This window comes from Coregonus clupeaformis, chromosome 13 (assembly GCF_020615455.1).
Source record: "Coregonus clupeaformis isolate EN_2021a chromosome 13, ASM2061545v1, whole genome shotgun sequence".
In the NCBI taxonomy this organism is placed as follows: Eukaryota; Metazoa; Chordata; class Actinopteri; order Salmoniformes; family Salmonidae; genus Coregonus; species Coregonus clupeaformis.
The window spans coordinates 25531021-25549399 of NC_059204.1; the positions used below are offsets into that span (position 1 = coordinate 25531021).

The 18379-nt window shown below is 46.2% G+C and overlaps 1 protein-coding gene across 1 annotated transcript; it reads right to left on the bottom strand.

Moving 5' to 3' along the window:
* Positions 1-2716: 2716 nt before the first annotated feature.
* On the bottom strand, positions 2717-11227 carry LOC121578956 (olfactory receptor 8U1-like). Its single transcript, XM_041893249.1, has 2 exons — positions 10292-11227; positions 2717-2866 (listed from the first exon to the last, which is right to left on the bottom strand). The coding sequence occupies exons 1-2, from the start codon at positions 11225-11227 to the stop codon at positions 2717-2719; spliced, it is 1086 nt and encodes a 361-aa protein (XP_041749183.1).
* Positions 11228-18379: the final 7152 nt, after the last annotated feature.

Genomic DNA, 18379 nt, shown 5'->3' on the forward strand with positions numbered 1-18379 from the left:
ATTAGGACCAAGCAGCATGCCCAGGAAGAGAGAATAGCGATGTCTCAGGTGGGCAAATGGTGGTCATGGGAGGAGATATTCGCGGGGAAAGGGCCATGGGCGAAGGTAAATGCCCAGGCAGGAGAGGAGAAACGGTGCCAACCGTGCCGACGACGGACACCCGAGAGGCAACCCCAAGAACATTTTGGGGGGGGGGCACACGGCGTGGACGACGAGGCAGCAGGAGGCAGCGACAGGGCGAATCTGCAGACTAGTAGAGGAGGCCACCAGGTTACGGGGGCTATTGGTCCAGAGGGAGCAAGGCCAGTGGTGTGTGTTCCCAGTCCGGCCCGGCCCGTTCCTGCTCCCCGCACCAAGCCAGTGGTGTGTATTCTCAGTCCAGCCCGGCCTGTTCCTGTCCCTCGCACCAAGCCAGTGGTGCGCATCGCCAGCCCGGTCCGGCCTGTTCCTGTCCCTCATGCCAAGCTAGTGGTGCGCGTCGCCAGCCTGGTCTGTTCCTGCCCCTCGCACCAAGCCAGGGGTGCGCGTCGCCAGCCCGGTCCGGCCTGTTCCTGCCCCTCGCACCAAGCCAGTGGTGCGCGTCATCAGCCCGGTCCGGCCCGTTCATGCGCCCCGCACCAAGCCAGTGGTGCGCGTCGTCAGCCTGGTCCGGCCCGTTCCTGCTCCCCGCACCAAGCCAGTGGTGCGCGTCGTCAGCCCGGTCCGGCCCGTTCCTGCTCCCCGCACCAAGCCAGTGGTGCGTGTGTCCAGTCCGGCATGGCCCGTGCCTGTTCCACCAGATCAATCCGCTCCACCGGGGTCCGGTCCAACTCCAGTCAGCGGATCCACTCCGGAGCCAGAGCAATCCGCTCCACTGGTGCCCAGTCCAGCTCCGGTCAGCGGCTCCAGTCCGGAGCCTGTACAGTTAGATCCACCGTCATCGGGTCCAGCTCCAGTCAGCAGTGCCAGACCAGACCAGGGGCACAACTGGGAGGTGGAGAGAAAGTGGTGGTCACGCCCAGAGCCGGATCCGCCTCCGAGGCGGAATGCCCACCCGGCCCCTACCCTGTTATGTTTATGTGGCGCGGTCGGAGTCCGCACCTTTGGGGGGGGGGGGTACTGTCACGCCCTGACTCAGGGGACGTTTATTTGTAGAGTCAGGCTGTGTATATTCCTTGTTATGTTAAGTTTTCTATGTTAGTGTCTAGATCGTGTAGATCTATGTTGGCCAGGGTGGTTCCCAATCAGAGGCAGCTGTAGCTCGTTGTCTCTGATTGGGGACCATACTTAGGCAGCCGTTTGGCACCAGTCGGCGTGGGATCTTGTTCCATATAGGTATGTTATTAGTCTACCTTGGACTTCACGTATCATTTGTTTGTTGTTTTGTTCGTGTTCAGTACGTTAATAAATATGTACGCTTATCACGCTGTGCCTTGGTTCGTCTTATCCGTAAACGATCGTGACAGCTGCGTAATGGCACGAAGCAGCCCCGTAGCCTCGACGCGCACCTCCGCTCCAAGGCCTCGTGTGTTTTCCACCTCGGTCAGTAATGTGGATATGTCGTGAAAACTCTTCACCACAACTTTGACCGTTGCCAAGTGGCCAGTCCATCTCTGGTCCAAGAGACGTTTCAGGGTATCGCCCTTGTACAGAATAGCCACGGTTGGCTTCCTGATGAAGTTGTACAGCATGTTGCATACTCCAAAAAAATCATCGACAGCTGCTTCACTGGACATGACATGAATCACAACCAGATGAAGTTGGTGATTAAAGCAGTGAATATATGGTATGTTACGATCCAGCTTGTTTTGGAGCAATTTCTGCACACCACCATGCCTGCCAGACATGAGTGATGCGCCATCATAAACTTGACTCAGGATTTTGTCCGTGCTGAGTCCGGCGCTGGTGAGCTCATCAATGATGACACCTGTCAGAGCCTCTGCATCACCTTTCTCAGATGTGGCCATTACCAAGAGGCGCTCACACAGACCATAGTTTTTGTCAACAAAACGCACAACTACAGATATGTTTTCTTGGCCTAAAGGATCCCGTGTGCCATCCACTTTAATTGAATAGCAGCTATCGCCGACTTGTGTCACTCTCTCCTCTGTCACGAGTTTGCTCATCATTTCGATAATCTCGTTTTGTATCTGTGGGCTGGTATAGCGTGCATTCTGTGGGATTGTTTTTGTAATCCGTGTCAGTTCGGGATCTTTGTGCATGGTGTACTCAAAGAGAGACAAAAACAGCCCCATTGAGCTATTATCATCTAGCACACTGGCAAAACCAGCATTATCTCCACGTAACGGCAATTGATTCACCACTAAAAACTCCAGCATATCAATTACAGCTGACATGTAGTATCTGTTGCGAGCCAGTTGCTCTGAATTTAAGAGAGTGGAAATCTCTTTTCCTGTCTCTCTACGTTTTTCTGAATCTCTCCACATTGCTTCACAGACTAAATGTTATTTTGAAGCTGCATGCTTATTTAAGCCATTGCCTGTTCCAATTGCATGTTTCCAATCATTAAATCCCTTAATGGAGAAGGTCGCGTCCGATGATACAGATTTGAATTTCCTGCATGCATAACAAAATGCGGAGTCCTTTTCCACCGAGTACTCAAGCCAGTCCCTGTTCAAATACCAGCTAGAGGAAAATTATCGTTTTTTTAAACCAAATATTTTGACTGGATATTTCCTCAACACAACCTGTTTGGGTTTGTCCATGCCGAGGTCACTCACACCCACTGATTCAACAGGCAGTTGTGGCCCAAATGCTGCCCCAGTCGCGGTTGCACTTGACCTGCAGGTCCTGCCAGGCCCAGGGTCGGACTCCACGGAGCTACTAGCATCAGGCTCAGACTGTCGTCCAGAGTCTCCTTCTCCAACTACAACATCAGGAGGCGTCGGTGTCGTATCCAATTTGGCAGAGGAGACTGTTGGTGGGCTTTTCAACCACTTATGGATATCCATGACGAACTGAAGCAAGTAAGCCGGCGAAAGCTCATCCAGCTTTCAAAAATGCGCGGTAACTGTTGAGCGGCTACACTGACGTAGCCTAACTTTCTTTTTATTAAGGCCGTGATAGGCTGTTGCAGTGTAGATTCTCATCAATCAAACAAAATCACACCATTGTTTCTTTATATTTTTAATGTTTTAATGATAAAGAATGCAACATTAATGCAACACAAAATTAGCAACTATTATAATATAAAATTAAAGTAATTTTTTTAAGAGATCTGTGCCTCAAGTGGGGGGGGGGCACAAGCATTTTGGGGTGCGGGCCCGGCCCCCTATGGCCCGCCCATAGCGACGGGTGGGCTGGTGCCATCATGGGCTGGAGCCCGTTCTGCCAGCGCAGCCTGCCCCGGGACGTCTTCCTGGGGGCTCTTAATTTGCCTCGGACCTCTACCTGCTACCACTCATCTCCTCGGCCTTCGAGCCGCTCCAGGGGGCCAACGTGTTCTCCAAGCTGGACCTACGGAATGCCTACCACCTGGTGCGGATACGGGAGGGGAATGAGTAGACTGCCTTCAACACGGCCAGCGGTCACTACGAGTATCTGGTCATGCCATTTGGCCTTACCAATGCTCCAGCTGTGTTCCAGGCCCTGGTTAATGATGTTCTCCGCGGCATGTTGAACCGGTTGGTTCATCTTTGTCTACCTCGATGACATCCTCGTCTTCTCCCACTCCTCCCAAGAACACATGCTCCAACGCCTCTTGGAGAAACAGCTTTTTGTGAAAGCGGAGAAATGTGAATTCCATCGCTCCACCATCCCCTTCCTGGGCTACACCATCGCTGCAGGGAGTGTACAGATGGATTCCAGGAAGGTGAGAGCGGTGGTGGATTGGCCTCAGCCTACGTCCAGAGTGCAGCTGCAACGTTTCCTAGGGTTCGCCAACTTTTATCTGCGCCTTTTCCGGGGTTACAGCGCCCTGGTTTCCCCCCTGTCGGCACTCACCTCTCCCAAGGTTCCGTTCACATGGTCCCCAGCTGCTGACCGGGCGTTCCGGGACCTCAAACACAGTTTCAACACTGCTCCCATCTTGGTTCATCCTGACCCGTCCCGCCAGTTCGTGGTGGAGGCTGATGCTTCGGATGTCGGAGTGGGGGCAGACCTGTCCCAGCGTTCGGCCCTGGACCTCAAGTTACATCCCTGATCCTTCTTCTCCCATCACCTCAACACTACGGAGAGGAATTACGATGTGGGGAATCGTGAGCTTCTCGCAGTGAAGATTGTGTTGGAGGAGTGGAGGCACTGGCTGGAGGGGGCGGAACATCCGTTCATTGGGTAGACAGACCACAAGAACTTGGAATATCTCTGCACCGCCAAGCATCTCAATTTCAGGCAAGCTAAGTGGGCCCTGCTTTTCACTTGATTCAACTTCTCCCTCTCATACCGACCGTGATCGAAGAATGTCAAGCCAGATGCGCTGTCACGCCGCTATAGCCCCGCGGCTACACCCCCGGAATCTGAGACCATCCTTCCCACCTCGTGCTTGGCAACGGCACTCAGTTGGCCGTTGCCAAGCACCTGTTTCACCTGTCTTTGTGATTGTGTCCACCCCCCTACAGGTGTCGCCCATCTTCCCCATTATCCCCAGTGTATTTATACTTGTGTTCTCTATTTGTCTGTTGCCAGTTTGTTTTGTTTCGTCAAGTCTACCAGCATTTTTCCCCTTGCTCCTGTCTTTTTCAAGTTCCCATTTTCTGGTTTTCCCAGTTTTGACCATTCTGCCTGCCCTGACCCTGAGCCTACCTGCCTTTATGTACCTTGTCACACCACCCTGGATTATTGACCTCTGCCTGCCCTGACCCTGAGACTGCCTGCCGTTCTGTACCTTTTGGACTCTGATCTGGATTACTGACCTCTGTCTGCCCTTGACCTGTTGTTTTTCCTGCCCCCTGTTTTTGTAACAAACTTTTGTTACTTCGACACTGTCTGCATTCTCCTGAAACATGAAAACTAAAGGACACCAATTAGAAGAAGAGACTTGCTTGGGCCAAGAAACACAAGCAATGGACATTAGACCGGTGGAAATGGCGCTGGAGGAGATGGCTGCCGTTTTACGGCCCTCTAACTAATTGTGCTATTATGTGTGTGAAGTCGGAAGTTTACATTCACCTTAGCCAAATATATTTAAACTAAGTTTTTCACAATTCCTGACATTTAATCCTAGTAAAAATTCCCTGTCTTAGGTCAGTTAGGATCACCACTTTATTTTAAGATTGTGAAATGTCAGAATAATAGTAGAGAGAATGATTTATTTAAGTTTTTATGTATTTATTTATCAGTTTCCATGAATCAATATTTTGGACAAAAACGGACTAATGTAATTAAGGCTGGGAATGTCAATACAATCAAACGAGCAAGGGCAATGATCACAAGTCAGTCATAACGTGGCTATTAGGCTAGCATATCTATTTTTCTTTTAGTGTTATTATTTTTTTTATTTTTTTTTAGTCATTTAGCAGACGCTCTTATCCAGAGCGACTTACAGTTAGTGAGTGCATACATTATTTTATATTTTAATTTTTTTCATACTGGCTCCCCGTGGGAATCGAACCCACAACCCTGGCGTTGCAAACACCATGCTCTACCAACTGAGCTACATCCCTGCTGGCCATTCCCTCCCCTACCCTGGACGACGCTGGGCCAATTGTGCGCCGCCCCATGGGTCTCCCGATCACGGCCGGCTACGACAGAGCCTTTATGCTGCAAGCTAAAAACACGGAGCCTAACGTTAGCTAGCTAGCTGTTAGGAGGATGTCATGTCATGTCATTGGAGGAGTGGGTGAGGGACTGACTTTTTCCCCTCATATCATTTTTCGGTGGCTATACACAGCTAGAGATGCAGGTGTCATTTGGTTATCTAGCAAGAACTTGAACGACTGTTATCCAGTTAGCACATCTCTTGCGTTCGCAAATTCACTCTGGCTATCTACTCCGATTATCAGAGCACTCTGGTCTGACTGTGCCAGAGCGCAGAATAACTGATGAATTTAAGAACGCGCAACACCGGTATCGTTGAGGAAATATCCAGTCAAAATGTTTGGTTCAAAAAAATGATAATTTTCCTCTAGCTGGTATTTGAACAGGGACTGGCTTGAGTACTCAGTGGAAAAGGACTCCGCATTTTGTTATGCGAGCAGGAAATTAAAATCTGTATCATCGGACGCGACCTTCTCCATTAAGGGATTTAATGATTGGAAACATGCAATTGGAACAGGCAAGGGCTTAAATAAGCATGCAGCTTCAAAATAACATTTAGTCTGTGAAGCAATGTGGAGAGATTCAGAAAAACGTAGAGAGACAGGAAAAGAGATTTCCACTCTCTTAAATTCAGAGCAACTGGCTCGCAACAGATACTACATGTCAGCTGTAATTGATATGCTGGAGTTTTTAGTGGTGAATCAATTGCCATTACGTGGAGATAATAGCTCAATGGGGCTGTTTTTGTCTCTCTTTGAGTACACCATGCGCAAAGATCCCGAACTGACACGGATTACAAAAACAATCCCACAGAATGCACTCTATACCAGCCCACAGATACAAAACGAGATTATCGAAATGATGAGCAAGCTCGTGACAGAGGAGATAGTGAGACAAGTCGGCGATAGCTGCTATTCAATTAAAGTGGATGGCACACGGGATCCTTTAGGCCAAGAAAACATATCTGTAGTTGTGCGTTTTGTTGACAAAAACTATGGTCTGTGTGAGCGCCTCTTGGTAATGGCCACATCTGAGAAAGGTGATGCAGAGGCTCTGACAGGTGTCATCATTGATGAGCTCACCAGCGCCGGACTCAGCACGGACAAAATCCTGAGTCAAGTTTATGATGGCGCATCACTCATGTCTGGCAGGCATGGTGGTGTGCAGAAATTGTTCCAAAACAAGCTGGATCATAACATACCATATATTCACTGCTTTAATCACCAACTTCATCTGGTTGTGATTCATGCCATGTCCAGTGAAGCAGCTGTCAATAATTTTTTTGGAGTATGCAACATGCTTTACAACTTAATCAGGAAGCCAACCGTAGCTATTCTGTACAAAGGCGATACCCTGAAACGTCTCTTGGACCAGAGATGGACTGGCCACGTTGTGGTGAAGAGTTTTCACGACATATCTACATTACTGACGAGGTGGAAAACACACAAGGCCTTGGAGCGGAGGTGCGCGTCGAGGCTACGGGGCTGCTTCGTGCCATTACGCAGCGCAGTTTTCTTTTCATTGCGCACCTTGTTATGAAACTGTTGTAACTTTTCGAGCCGCCTAACAGACTACTACAGGCCGAAGATATAGACTTGTTCACTGCGGTGACACTTGTGAACAGCGCTTCTTCATTTTGGTGTTGAACAAAGCAATTATTTTGAATAGATTTAAGAAGGCATGATAGCAGCACTTAGTGGATGCCTATAATTATCAGGAACAGGCACAGTTACAGTACATGTAGGAACATTAAAATGATTCAGATTAAACAGGAAACAATATATATACACACACACACACACACACACACAGTATCTCATGTGGATGAAATTATAGTGTATAAAGTTACAATTTCTGCAGAAATGCTACATGGTCAAAGAAAACACTAAGAGGAAGGCCCGTATACAACACTGAACTAGTATCATTCTTCAGGATGATGTGGGTCAATGGCTCTGCACCACCACATTGGGTTTGTTTGTTGCAGGTGGGCTTGTTGACTGGTTCTCTTGGCACGTAGCTGTGATCAGTCAATGCTGGAACCTCCCATTGAGTATCAGCATCTTTATGCTGCTGTGGCATTGGCACACTCAGATCAGATTCTTCATCTGTCAAACAAACATAAGAAAGACCACAAGTTTAACTAAATAAAATACACAGACAGCCTACTTGTCATGGTTAGGTTAAAAAAAAGAAAACAATGTTTAATAATTTAGCTAGTTAGACATTTCATGAGCATCACCAGTGGCATGCCAGCAATGATGAGGATAATCATGGCATGGGGGAGACAAAGTTAGACAGAGGTTGTTGGATAGCTAATAATGTAGGGACTAACTAACTAGGCTAGTTAGCTAGCAACACTGTATCAGATGGGCTGCCCTCAAGCTAGCTAGCTAAGTGAGTAAGCTAGGCAACAGTTAGCTAGCTACAGTATGTTAGGACTTAGGAGTGGCTACCTATTGCGAACATAGTTAGCTAAGCTAGATAACTTCTGCCTAATTCAGGACACCCCATCTGTGACGATAGCTAGCGAGTAGCAGCTAGCTAACAGCTACCTGAATGTGTTGATGTCCTCCTGATGAGATGGTCTGTACTGGAGCGTCATAGCCCAGACACTTCTCAGGGAATGGATGCTCTTCAGTCGGCCTCTTGTCCCCGAAGTGATAGGAACACACATAGGGTCAGTTTGGCGGTTTCTTCTATTTCAATGCTTTGAGACAAAGACGAGAGACTCCTCGTCTGGCTTAGGAGGTGGGTGCAAATCAAAATGCGCCTCACAACCGCACCCCCTCCCTCAAAAAAGTGTGGTGTTCAAAACACTCCTGCTCCATGAACAGCTTCCGTTTCTGCCAGTTATTGTGGTTTCCCTTTACCGAACATAAAAGGCCCGTTTTGCGTGAACTATTGGCCGGAAGTGCTTAACCATAAGGCCCCCACAAAAAAAAACTAAACAGACCCCGCCCATATTTCCATTGAAAATGAGGTGAATAGAATTTTCACAAATGCCTTAGTAATTCCCAAACATTCTATGAATTTATGAAAACGTGAATATTACCATATCGAAGTGCTCTCTTGTCAGATATATATTTTTTAAGTGTCATATTCTTCCTGGGGGTGTATATGAACAGATTTAAATAAGATTTCATGTTGCTAAAATGCTGCCAGTTCCACTTTAACTAAACAATGGAAGTGGCACAATCCATGGCTACTCTGTAAATTAGCTTGACGTGCTAATAAGTAATAGAAACAAGTTGAGGAAAAAAAAGTAACTAAAATAAACGTGTTTTATTATCTAGGTTTCATTGAAAATGAATGGGCCACCCACTCGCCGTTTTCTGTCTTTATTGTATTCAGATGGTTGATTAGAATTAAGCTTTCAGAACATTCACATCTGCCCTATTGGTCATTCAGCAGACAGCAGTCGTCTGGACACTTTCCTACCTGTGCAGGTCAGCTCTTCTCAGTCTCCTAATCTGTCTCCTTTTCATATCCGAAACAATGCAACTGGTAGCCTTGAGCACAGGGTGCAATTTCGAAATTGGGTAGTGCATCATCAGTTCCTCTTGTCATGTTAGTCATTGGATACCTTAGAGAGCTATTTATAACTTGTCACAAATGTCCAGATCAACTAGCCCATGTCAGCTAACGTCATTTATTGATGTTTTTTAGCCCATAGATATTGTTTTTAAAAAATGTGTCACTGAAATATCACATGAAACAATGCAAAATGTATAGAATTGCATGAAAATGTGCTTTAAAACAGCAACATATTCTTTGCACCCCGTGACAGAATATGTAGAATTGCAGGAAATAAGCTTTAAACCTGCTAAATCCTCTCCACCAACAAGAGGGGTGTGAACAGTTTGTCATGAACAGTGCTTTTGCCCATTGAAATGTGCACATGAGCAGGGTGGGCGCGGGATGTTCCCCAATGCAGGAAGGGGGCCCCCGAATGAAAAAGTTTGTGAACCCCTGGCCTAGAGGGTGCAACAATTCAACACCAATGTCAGTTGGCTTTTCATAATCAGGCATTCTGAGATTTGAGGTCGAGACAGCAGGTCCGAGCGAGTCCTCTTACAACATCAGAATAATACTTACTACATTTAACATCTTTTTTTCCTACAACCATTCATCATACAGTCAATTTATTATTATGAAAAACTTTTTTATTACCCCTTTTTCTCCCCAATTTCATGGTATCCAATTGGTAGTTACAGTCTTGTTCCATCGCTGCAACTCCCATACGGACATGGGAGAGGCGAAGGTCGAGAGCCGTGCGTCCTCCGAAACACAACCCAACCGAGCCACACTGCTTCTTGACACAATGCCTGCTTAACACGGAAGCCAGCCGCACCAATGTGTCGGAGGAAACACCATACACCTTGCGACTGTGTCAGCGTGCACTGCGCCCGGCCCGCCACAGGAGTCGCTAGTGCACGATGGGACAAGAATATCCCTGCCGGCCAAACCCTCCCCTAACCTGGATGACGCTGGGCCAATTGTGCGCCACCCATGGGTCTCCCGGTCGCATCCAGCTGCGACAGAGCCTGGACTCGAACCAGGATCTCTAGCGATGCAGTGCCTTAGACCACTGCGCCACTTGGGAAACCCTATTCTTATGAAACTTGTTGAAGATTTTCTGTCTGATCTCTTTGGTCTGCAGACCGTAGATAATAGGATTGAGCCAAGGAGGAACCACATGAAACATAATGGCTGCCAGTTTTCTGTAATCGGCCCACTGAGGGAAGCGATGGAGAAAGATAATTGTGAAACCAGACACCAGCATGATGATGTACACAGACAGGTGTGTGGAGCAGGTCTGCAGGGCCCTGCTATTCAGAACCCTGTTTTTGTTTCTCACACACACCATAGCTATGTTAAGGTATGTTAGTGTCACACTCCCTATGGAGGACCCCAGGAGGAGGACGGTGAAAGTGAGTCCATAGATATTGTTAATAATAACGCTTTCACAGGAGAGCTTGAATAACGAGGCATTGTCACAGAAGGGGTTGAAGATTTCATATCTGCATCGTGACAGTCTGAAGGTGAGGCCCAGGAGGACCCCCACAAGGAGAAAGGCAGACCCCCAGGCAAAAACAGTCAGTTGTACAATCATCCTGTTGGTCATGATGGTAGCGTATCGCAGGGGGTTGCAGATGGCCACATATCTATCAAAGGCCATGATAATCAGTATTGTATGTGATGTTGTGCCAAACATGTGTGCGCAAAATGCTTGGATGGCACACTCAATGTAGTTAATGTAGCGGTCTGTGCTTGCCACAAATATGTCACTCAGCAAACGAGGGACGATAACCGTGGCTCCAAGAGCATCGTTGAGAGGCAGGTTGCAGAACAGGATGTACATGGGCTGGTGCAGGCTCCTCTCCATGGAGATCAGTACTATGAGGCCGATGTTGGACACCATCGTGAAGATGTAGATGATGAGGAGAAGGATGAAGGCAGGGTAGGAAGACTGTTGAGTGACCTTTAACCCCTCCAGGAGGAACATGTTCTTAGGGTAGGTGTTGTTCTCCATTTGCCACCCAGAGTGAATGTCAGAACCTGGAGGAGAATGCAATAAAGTTATTTAATAATAAATACCAAATCAATACCAGTGGTATTATGACTCTTTTTAAAAGGGCTACCAAACAACGAATACAATTTGATAATCCTTGTTCATTACCTTGCCTCTCATTAATATCTCTCATTACTTACTTACTGTTTTAGAACAAATACTGTCAATATATTTACCCAAATTATTTCATGAAAAAGTGACAAAAGTAACCAAAAACAAGAAAACATATTATATTTCACAAAAGTGAACAACTGACTATATTTCAATGTTGTATAATTCAATAGATTTAGATACAATAACACTTTAAACTCTAACAGATATAAAACATCAGCATCACAACAAGCACATTAGATAACATAAGAATGATTGTCCCTGACATAAATTGTTGAAGTATAACACTAACAGAAAGGGTGAGATGATCTTACACAGGGTCCTCCCTTTGGTTTCTGAGTTCTCTTCCACCCCTTAAGACTGAAACAGCATCACAGCCTTTTATCCAAAACCCTGTACATGGTGACATGACGCTCCCAACCCAAGCTCCCCAACATGGTTACAAAGTTGGTGGCCTCTAGTGAAATCAAACTCCAGGAAAAACAGCACCAGATTGTAACTTGTGTGATGTTGGCTAGTCCATTTTGGCATTGTGTATGCAGTACATTTTTCATGTTAGTTTTTAAAAGCAGAATGGAATCCCATTGCCCTTTTGTAATTTTGACATTTTTAGGAAGAAGAGTGGGTGGATGACAGAGGTGGATGAAACAGAACCAGGATTTGAACCCCAGTCTCCAGTGGGAATATCTGTTCTCCAGAGCTGACGGTTCTACCACTCAACCAACTTCTGTCACCTCATGTTTGTTTTTGACAATTATGTACAGTGGGGAGAACAAGTATTTGCTACACTGCCGATTTTGCAGGTTTTCCTACTTACAAAGCATGTAGAGGTCTGTAATTTTTATCATAGGTACACTTCAACTGTGAGAGACGGAATCTAAAACAAAAATCCAGAAAATCACATTGTATGATTTTTAAGTAATTAATTTGCATTTTATTGCATGACATAAGTATTTGATACATCAGAAAAGCAGAACTTAATATTTGGTACAGAAACCTTTGTTTGCAATTACAGAGATCATACGTTTCCTGTAGGTCTTGACCAGGTTTGACACACACTGCAGCAGGGATTTTGGCCCGCTCCTCCATACAGACCTTCTCCAGATCCTTCAGGTTTCCGGGGCTGTCGCTGGGCAATACGGACTTTCAGCTCCCTCCAAAGATTTTCTATTGGGTTCAGGTCTGGAGACTGGCTAGGCCACTCCAGGACCTTGAGATGCTTCTTACGGAGCCACTCCTTAGTTGCCCTGGCTGTGTGTTTCGGGTCGTTGTCATGCTGGAAGACCCAGCCACGACCCATCTTCAATGCTCTTACTGAGGGAAGGAGGTTGTTGGCTAAGATCTCGCAATACATGGCCCCAACAATCCTCCCCTCAATACGGTGCAGTCGTCCTGTCCCCTTTGCAGAAAAGCATCCCCAAAGAATGATGTTTCCACCTCCATGCTTCACGGTTGGGATGGTGTTTTTGGGGTTGTACTCATCCTTCTTTTTCCTCCAAACACGGCGAGTGGAGTTTAGACCAAAAAGCTCTATTTTTGTCTCATCAGACCACATGACCATCTCCCATTCATTTACATTTTAGTCATTTAGCAGACGCTCTTATCCAGAGCGACTTACAGTTAGTGCATACATTATTTTATCGAACCCACAACCCTGGCGTTGCAAACGCCATGCTCTACCAACTGAGCTACATCCCCTGCCGGCCAAATCCCTCCCCTACCCTGGACGACGCTGGGCCAATTGTGCGCGCCGCCCCATGGGTCTCCCGGTCACGGCCAGCTACGACAGAGCCTGGATTCGAACCAGGATCTCTAGTGGCACAGCTAGCACTGCGATGCAGTGCCTTAGACCACTGCGCCACTCGGGAGACATGCCCTTTCTCCTCTAGATCATCCAGATGGTCATTGGCAAACTTCAGACGGGCCTGGACATGCGCTGGCTTGAGCAGGGGGACCTTGCGTGCGCTGCAGGATTTTAATCCATGACGGCGTAGTGTGTTACTAATGGTTTTCTTTGAGACTGTGGTCCCAGCTCTCTTCAGGTCATTGACCAGGTCCTGCCGTGTAGTTCTGGGCTGATCCCTCACCTTCCTCATGATCATTGATGCCCCACGAGGTGAGATCTTGCATGGAGCCCCAGACCGAGGGTGATTGACCGTCATCTTGAACTTCTTCCATTTTCTAATAATTGCACCAACAGTTGTTGCCTTCTCACCAAGCTGCTTGCCTATTGTCCTGTAGCCCATCCCAGCCTTGTGCAGGTCTACAATTTTATCCCTGATGTCCTTACACAGCTCTCTGGTCTTGGCCATTGTGGAGAGGTTGGAGTCTGTTTGATTGAGTGTGTGGACAGGTGTCTTTTATACAGGTAACGAGTTCAAACAGGTGCAGTTAATACAGGTAATGAGTGGAGAACAGGAGGGCTTCTTAAAGAAAACTAACAGGTCTGTGAGAGCCGGAATTCTTACTGGTTGGTACGTGATCAAATACTTATGTCATGCAATAAAATGCAAATTAATTACTTAAAAATCATACAATGTGATTTTCTGGATTTTTGTTTTAGAATCCGTCTCTCACCGTTGAAGTGTACCTATGATAAAAATGACAGACCTCTACATGCTTTGTAAGTAGGAAAACCTGCAAAATCGGCAGTGTATCAAATGCTTATTCTCCCCACTGTAGATAAACACTAGATGACTGACAGGGTGCACTGTTTTGAAGCCCCTGCAGCACAATGTTTGTTATCCTCCACTATTGTTTGAAAGGTTTTGGAAGATATAGAAATGTATTTATTAATGTCTACATTCATTTTTGCCAAGTATTTTATATTACAGACTCCTTAATAATGCATACTTTTAAACAAAAAAATAAGAAAGAATTTTGTAAAAACATTTTCCTTAATCCTTTACTGAAAATACTTTGGATACATTCAGTAACATAATAACAATATTTATGGAAAATGTGGGGTAGGTACAACATAAGACAAAAAAATTACAAGGGTTTGAGTAAGACGTCTTACTGGTGTCTCCAAGTGGCCACACACCTCTCCAAAGTTTGCACTATTACTAAATTCACAAGGTTCAGCTTCTCGCCATTTGACAAACATGTTGGAAGGGGTGGTAGTTGAAAGCGTTTTGTATGAGGGTTTTGGCATGGATGGTGGTCAGGGAGGCCAGCCCCCAGTTGTGGATCGGGGTTGGTGGCTGGCCTCCCGGCAGGGTCAGCCCTCAGTCATGAACTGTGGTTGTGCAGAGCCTGCTGGCAGGACCAACCCCAGGCCATAGGCCGAGGTTGTTCTAGCCCTCCTGCTGGCAGCGACAGCCTTCTGCTTGTTGAATGAGCACGAATGGTGTGAGGCCCTTTTGGGGTGATGGTAGAGGTTGGTCTCATCGTGGGGAATGTGATGGAATCCAGGTGTACTTACGCCTGGGGGCTGACGGGTTTGTTGGGCGGATCGGACGTGCATTGGGTTTGAGCGGATGTAATTGTTGTAAGCTTTGGATGACCCGCGGCTGAGGTGCTTGATGATGGCAGCGGGGAGGCTGTTATGTGTTGCGGTGGTGGCAGCTCTGAGTAGAGGTGTGCAGGGAAACCGGCGTGGGAGATGGTGGTCTACAGGTGTGATTGGAACCAGTGTCTGGTGACGGGGTGGCCTCTGTCTGTTATAAACAATTATTGTGAGGGGAGGAGTGATGGGTATGGTAGTGGATGTAGGAGGAGAGGGAGTTAAAGTGGTTGAGGAGAGAGGGGATGTTGAATTTGCCCTGGGAAGGCCGTTGTGTGCTGCCATGGCTGCTACTATCCAGAAAGAGAGGCCTTTAGGTGTGATTGGAACCAGTGTCTGGTGATGGGGAGGTCTGTGACGAACAGAGACTCTGTAGGGCGCGGTAGCTTTTTGATAAGCAGTTTAACAAAATAATACGTCCCGTATCATTGGCATACGGTACCCAGTTATTGGCCAACTTACTATTTTATTAAATTACAATATAATTTATATCAGTTTAATTTTGTTCAAAAAAGATACACCAACCTCGTCACCGAAGTGTTTACTAGATAGCTGACTAGTTGGCTAGCCTTCCGGTTGATTTTTTTTTACTGGCCTGTCAACTTTTCGTTGCTTAGCTCGATGCGCCCTCCTGTGGACTCTTGAACATGGTTTTTCACCAACATCTTTTTCAGTGTTGCAACCTAATAATGTCTCAATTTGTTTAATAGATTAATCTTATATTTTGACAAAGTAGATTACTTTATTTACTTTATATTTTAGTTTAATACTAAAATCTAAATAAGTATAAATAATTTTCATCAAATAAAACATTAATTTCAGTGATGTTCATTGACATGAACAAGGAAAACACTTGTAGATTGTGTTGCAGTGATGCACTTGAAAAGTTAGGGAAGAAATACACAAGACGGGTTGATATAATATCATATAAATCACAATAAAAGTCCAGCTTCACTGCCACCTCTGGATCCCACTGCACACACCAGCAGTGGAACCAGTGCTCGCAGAAATCACAGCACACCCATGGCACCTCGGACTCCTGCGGAGAGCTTGCAGGCGGATCAGCAGGTGGTGTCAGCAGGAGGCCGCTTCGGTGGTGACAGACAGGGGGACTAGTGTGCATCGTGATGGTGGTGGACGAAACCGCCGACAATGGCTGGGAGGAGCTGGTGTTGGTAGTTGTGTTGGTGGTGGTGGGGTTGAGGTGCCGACGATGATGTGGCCGGGAGAGCAGGAACGTGGCCTTCTTCTGCAGGTGGGGGCTCTGACGGCTCTTACCGGTGTTGCACACTGGGAGGTGCTAGCTGTGGTGATGTAGCTGTCAGGAGTTGTTCCAGCAGGGGGTTCAGCCGGCTCGTCAGGCTCCCATGCCTCAGCCAGCTCGTCGGGCTCCCATGCCTCAGCTGGAGCCGCGCATCAGGGAGGGGGTACTGTCACGTCTACTCCCTCTCCTCCTCTCTGGCGCTCGTTGTCGCCAGTTCACTCACCATTACGCACACCTGCCACCATCGTTACACGCACCTGCGCTTCATGAGACTCACCTGGACTCAATCACCTTCCTGATTACCTCCCTTTGGTTCCTTCCCAAGGCGTTATTGATTCTGTTCCTATGTTTCATGTCTGTATGCTACTCGTGTTTCTTGTTTTGTTCCATTTATTATTACATTTACTCCCTGTACTTGCTTCCCAACTCCCAGCATACACGTTACAACATTCAATGTTGTCTTGGTAAGCAACTCCAGTGTACAGTATATTTGGCCTTATGTTTTAGGTTATTGTCCTGCTGAAAGGTGAATTAGTCTCCCAGTGTCTGTTGGAAAGCAGACTGAAAATGGTTTTCCTCTAGGATTTTGCCTGTCTGTTTCTTTTTATCCTAAAAAACTCCCTAGTCCTTGTCGAAGACAAGCATACCCATAACATGATGCAGCGACCACCATTCTTGAAAATATGAAGAGTGGTGCAAACAGGATGCATGTTTTGGAATATTTGTATTCTATACAGGCTTCCTTCCTTTCACTCTGTCATTTAGATCAGTATTGTGGTGTAACTACAATGTTGTTGATCCATCCTCAGTTTTCTCCTATCACAGCCATTAAACTCTGTAACTGTTTTAAAGTCACCATTGGCCTCATGGTGAAATCCCTGAGCGGTTTCCTTCCTCTCTGGCAACTGAGTTAGGAAGGAGGCCTGTATCTATGTTGTGACTGGGTGTATTGATACACCATCCAAAGTGTAATAAATAATTTCACCATGCTCAAAGAAGGTGTCCTTCTTTATGAGTCATTGGAAAACCTCCCTGGTCTTTGTGGTTGAATCTGTTTGAAATTCACTGCTCGACTGAGGGACCTTACAGATAAATGTATGTGTGGGGTACAAAGATGAGGTGGTCATAAAAAAAATCATGTTAAACACTATCCATGCAACTTATGTGACTCATTAAGTACAATTTTACTGCTGAACTTATTTAGGCTTGCCATAACAAAGGTGTTGAATACTTATTGACTCAAGACATTTCAGCTTTTCATTTTTAATTTGGCCAGTGACACAAAATCTGTATTTAATCAATTTTAAATTCAGGCTGTAAGTAGGGGTGGGCGATATGAACAGAAATTCATATCACGATATTTTCCACAGTCCGGACGATAACGATATAATATCACAATATACTGTAAAAAAATGTTTTAACATTTTATGAGCCCTTCAAAGTTAATAAATGACTAAATATTGCTTTTAACCTTATAGAAACAGAAAGGGGGCATTGCACATTTTTTTAATGATTATTGTGGTAAACCTGTGCAAACATGAATCATAAACAAAGGTATATGAGTTAAATAAATATGCAGTAACATTTTATAAACAAATATTTAAAGTACTACTAAACTTTTCCCTGCCAGATGTAAGAAGTTCAGTCTTTTTTCAGCATAACACCGGTCATTGTGAATTCAAGTTGTAAACCTTTTTAAATTAACTTCAAGCATTAACCAGACAGTCTGTATGTTTCTCAGTTCAGCATGTAACAATTCACTGCCTCCCTCTTCACAAGTTCCGTGCCAGGAACACTAGCCTATTGACAGTTTCTGGCTTCAAAGTTGCCCTGTGGCATGTGACCACATTGCCCCCAGTACTAATTGCTCTCTCAGAGGGCGAACTTGTGGCAGGGAGAATAAGTATTTATTTGTCAGACAACTCAATTGTGGGAAGTTGGATGCGTGAACTCGCCACCACTCCAAAGGATCAGCCTCACTGTCTGCTGCCATCATCAGAGTGTAGCTGTCCAGCTCTTGCTCGATGACCTGTGCTCGATGACCTGTCTCCGAGCATGTGCTGACCAACTGGCAAGTGTCTTCACTGACATTTTCAAAATGTCCCTGACTGAGTCTGTAATACCAACATGTTTCAAGCAGACCACCATAGTCCCCGTGCCCAAGGACTCTAAGATAACCTGCCTAAATGACTACCGACCCGTAGCACTGACGTCTGTAGCCATGAAGTGCTTT